We start from the raw sequence: 5,016 nt of genomic DNA, 5'->3' as shown, positions 1-5,016 counted from the left end.
TATATATATATACACATACACACACGCACACATACACACACGCACACATACACACACGCACACATACACACATGTGTATAGGACAGGCTTCCGCGCAGTTTCTTCCTACCAGTTTCATTCAAAAAGCATTAGTTTGCCCCGAGGCAGTAGAAGACATTTGCCAAGGTTTCACGCTATGAGAATATATAATTGTGTATTTGTGTATGTATGTATGCATGTCATCATTTATTTCAAGATTTCTTGTTAATAGAGAATGAGCTGGTTTCTAACCTAGATCCAAAGTTCCCTCATTGGAATTTACACAACATCACAGGGTATTTTTGTATGTATGTATATGTGCAGATTTTTATGTTTTGATTTATGCATGTATTCTCATGCATATAGTTGCATATCAAGGCCTACTCATATATACTTAAATGATAAACCTCTGGAAAGTTTTACAGACTTTTACAGTTCCAAGATGGCTTGGATCTGTAGTCTTTGAATTAGTTTTCTCCTTTCTGGTTTTGAGAAGCCTAATTTCTCAAGATTGAGAAGCCTAATTTCTCAAGTGTGTTACATATCCCAGTGTCCCAGTAATTACAGGTATAAACCTGAGCTTATAATCTGGATAGAGTAACTGTACATTTCTCAATAGTCCAGTGAATTTTCTTTTTCGTTGATCTTCAGCTTTATGTTAACATCCGTTGGGCAGCTGATTTCCCCAACTGTGCACGGTTTCTCTTATCTCAAATCATTATTGTGTTTACATTTTATTGAGGCTTTCACTGGGGCATTCCACCAATAATTCTTCTTATTATGAATGGCTTTGGCTTCCATCATGCTTCTTTGTCCCCAGGGCTATCCTTCCGACGTATGTATGTATGTATGTATGTATGTATGTATGTATGTATGTATGTATGTATGTATGTGTGTGTGTGTGTGTGTGTGTATGTATGTATGTATGTATGTATGTATGTATGTATGTATGTATGTATGTATGTATGTATCTATCTATCTATCTATCTGTGTGTATGTTTGTATGTGTCTGTGTGTGCGCGTGCTTGCTGACGTCTTAACGACATTCAGTTGATCGTTAAACTAAAACGTTGATTAAAAAAAGTACTGTAAAAAGTTAACAGAAGTAAACTAAAACAAAATGAAGATAAAAAGCGAGTGAACCAACCTTTGAAGATGAGCAATTCTTTCGTGGCTGGATGGAACACCGCAGAAGAGACGTTGGCTGGTGCTTTCCGGAAAAGGGCTCTAATTTTTCGTCGTTTGATGTTAAAAGATGCTACCTCATAGATATATTCGTTTCGGAACGCATAGGTTTTGTTATTGAGTCCTGGCAAGAAATCGCAGAGAAAAAGAAAAAAACAAAAAAACAAAAACAAAACAGTGGTTATGTCACCGAGAGTGTGTATTCGGAGGATATCAGTCAGCCATAATCAAACATGTATGTATACGTCTGTCTGTCTATCTATATACTATATATATTACTTTATTCTTCTTTGATGAGAATGGCATTGTCTGTGACTTCGAAGCTACCCTACAAAAGTATGGAGTAATCCTTCAGATTAATGTAGACTTATTTTTTATTATAAGTGGACTTAAATCCAACATTAGTGTATATATGTCTCCCGAGAGAGCTCTTGCAGAATCGTAGGGCTCCGGGGAACAGCGTTTAGGAATACTAACCTAGAGTAAGATAAGCAAGAAATTACAACTAACTCCACATGTAACCAGAATAAAATCTCTAGGCTCTCTGTCGTGATTTATTCAAGATATATTTAAAAAAATTCTGGTGATAATAAGCAACCTTGTCTCACTCTGACGCATGTTTCGAACCAATGCATCGTTTTGGTCAAGGGATGTAACTGCGAAATCCAAATTAATTACAAATTGAATGGGATTTCCTCCGATGGTTTCTTACAATAACCTTACACGAAAGGCTATATGATTTGGCGATCAGGGTGTTTTTTATTCAACTGAATGGGGTTCCTTCAAAGCTTCCCTGGAGTGACGTTACTCGAGAGGCTGCGTCACTCGGAAATCAGGGAGTCGTTCCGCGTCGAGCGACTGCTCCTTGGCATTGAGAATGCATATTTCCAGAACTACAGTAAGAATATCTGAGAAAGAAAATCACAGGACATTTTACAGGCAAGGGCCTAGAGTTAGACTACGAGAGAGATAGTTTGTCTTGTTTGGGGGGTCTAACCAGAACACCTACTGACGGTTGACTATGATAGAACCCTCTTGAAGATGTGCTTGAAGATTCCGCCCTCACGACCTTCAAGGGAACAATGGACTATGAAGGTCGATAGACAAATGGATGGAGAGGTCTGAACTTTGACAAGCAGGGGAGACAACTCAAGCACATTTTAATCATTGATAAGCTCATCATCAGCAAAGTATAGCCTAATTCTTTCTTATCAGTAAATTTAAACATTGCATCTACTGTTAATTGTAGGCAAAGGTAACTCACCGTCTACTACAGCATCAAACTTCAGGTGGCAGATCTTTTTCTTCACATGGCCTGTATCATTCCTGAGTAAAGAATAACTTGTTCTGTTATCGTTGTCTTGGTTGAACTCTCCATCAACCTCATCACTCCCAGTGTTTCTCCTCTCTGATTTCTTCGACACTTTCTTGCTTTTTTGCTTGTGTTTCTTGTGTTTCCGTCTATTTTTGTCTGATTTACAGTTCTTCGTATTACCGTGGCAACGTTTCCTATGTGAGTTCTTCGTTCCTTCAGTAGTCGATGTTTCCGATGTCACCTCAGCTATTGTGCCGTTTAAATCTTCCAATGGGTCGCTCGTTACGGCAATTGTGGAAATATTCAGACTGTTTGTGAGCGAAGAGATTGTCACAGTGGACGTTACATTCGTATTAATCTCCATGCTCGGATCGTCTATGGTTGTAATAAAATGAATACAATGATTAAATTAGTATTAACGTTTCGTAATTTTTTAAAAAGACTTTTAACGTAGGAAATTATTATTGATACACACATTATCATAATGGTAACACATTTTGGCTTCAGGAGGGGGCTAAGACAGTTACATCGACCCAAATGGCACTTATTTTATCGACCCCAAAAAGATGAAAGGCAAAGTCGATCTCGGCGGAATCTGAACTTAGAGCATAAAGACGGACGAAATGCCGCTAAGCATTTTGTCCGGACGGTGTGCTAACGATGCTGCCAGCTTACTGCCTTACTTTACCATTATCATATTATTCGTTTCAAGTTTTGGCACAAGGCCAGCAATTTCGGGGGAGGGGTTAAGGCTATTAAGTCGACCCCAGTGATCAGCTGGTACTTATTTTATCGGTTCCGAAAGGATGGAAGGCAAATTCAACCTTGGCGGAATTTGAACGCAGATCGTAATGCCGGACGAAATGTCATTAAGTTTTTTCACCGGAGTGCTAACTTTTCTGCCAGCTCACCGCCTTCATTATTCTATTATTATATGTAAAAGGGCGGCATTGGGAAATTACTTCGCGGTATTTTTTCTGGCCCTTTTTTACTTGTTAAGTTCGAATCCCGCTGACGTGAACTTTTCCTTTTATCCCTTCGAGATCGATAAATGCCAATCAAATACTTAGGTCGATGGCATCAACTACGCCCCATTCGTGAAATTTCTAGCCGTGTGCTTAAATCAGAAATCATTATTATACACTGATATGAAGGTGGTGATCTGGCAGAATCTGACACGCCGAACAAAACGCATAGAGTCATTTCGTCCGTCTGTATGTTTCGAGTTTAAATTTCGCCGAGGTCGAGTTTACCTCTCATCATTTTGAGGTCGATAAATAAAGTACCAGTTGAGCACTGTGGTTGATGCAACTGACTAGCCAACCATCAAATTTCAGGCCTTATGCTTATGATGGAAAGTATTATTGTACACTGAAGTATTCGGACTTATATCCTCATCATGGTGGTTTTGGCCATTGTATTCTCTGGCCTTATTCAGGTCTTATTCTGTTTCCTCTCATATCTAATAAGCTTCTCGTGGAAAACTTTATAGAATGTCATTTAGACACTGACCGAAGCCTAATCAACCACGGTTCGTTCGCCAGGATGAAAGAGTACGTGGCTAAACTTGTAGTAGCCTGTGATTTCAGGATACAACACTGGTGAGATGACCAAGTATATGTATCCGTAGATGTAGGAAAAACTGATTGAACGTATATCATAAATTACTAAATACGTAACCTTAGTAAGTGAATATATATCAAAAAGTACTTAAGTTTAGTGACCGAACGTATATCATATACAACTAAAGGTAGAACATTAGTTAGACACGCACATACAAACATATTCACATACAAACATATTCACATACAAGCATATTCACACACACACACACACACACACACGCCACGGCCTTATATCAGGTTCCATCTACCAAATCCACTGACAAGGCTTTGATCAGCCCGGGGCTGTCGTAGAATTAGCTAGCCGAAGGTGTAAGGCAATGGGACTGAACTAGGAACCATGTGGCTGGGAAGCAAACTTCTCACAACACAATTATGTCTGATTTGTTTGCTGTTTTTAGTGGGAACCCGTATAAGGTTTCTCTATGGTGAGTGTGTTGATGAGAGACGAACGGTAAAATACGAAGTACTTACTTTTGTATAGACTCTGGATGCCTTTAATATCGTCCGCGTGAAGGGTGAAGTTTTCATTGAATTCCTCAAAAAACGGACTCATTACTGAACCAGGAGACCGAGAGTGACCCAGTCCTAGCGAATGACCAAATTCGTGAACTGCTACGGCCAATAGATTCGTTCCGTTTTGGTATAGACTCCATTCTTCGTCTTCATCGAAGTGTGCATCGCCGGAGATGGAATTCTTGCCTGGGAAAAAGGCATGAGCGGCATTGCTTCCTTAAAAATTAGAAATGAAAAGAATTTTAAGTTTCAGCAAAGATGTGGCGGTGCGGCGGCGGCGGTAGAAGGCATTCATGTGGAATACCATAATGTGTGTGTGTGTGTGTATGTATGTGTGTGTGTGTGTGTGTGTGTGTGTGT

At 39.5% G+C, this 5,016-nt stretch overlaps 1 protein-coding gene across 1 annotated transcript in view; it reads right to left on the bottom strand.

The window, feature by feature from the left end:
• Nucleotides 1-5,016, bottom strand: part of LOC106876110 (matrix metalloproteinase-2) — an 84,689-nt gene that overhangs the window by 8,988 nt on the left and 70,685 nt on the right. The window contains exons 6-8 of the mRNA XM_014924520.2: nt 4,615-4,872; nt 2,468-2,893; nt 1,166-1,327 (exon numbers count right to left, since the gene is read on the bottom strand). Coding sequence (XP_014780006.2) covers nt 1,166-1,327; nt 2,468-2,893; nt 4,615-4,872 — 846 coding nt within the window. The remainder of the gene's footprint in view (nt 1-1,165; nt 1,328-2,467; nt 2,894-4,614; nt 4,873-5,016) is intronic.

This window comes from Octopus bimaculoides, chromosome 25 (genome assembly GCF_001194135.2).
Source record: "Octopus bimaculoides isolate UCB-OBI-ISO-001 chromosome 25, ASM119413v2, whole genome shotgun sequence".
In the NCBI taxonomy this organism is placed as follows: Eukaryota; Metazoa; Mollusca; class Cephalopoda; order Octopoda; family Octopodidae; genus Octopus; species Octopus bimaculoides.
Note: the sequence above shows the minus strand (reverse complement) of the source record. Positions and strands in the feature narration are given on the sequence as shown.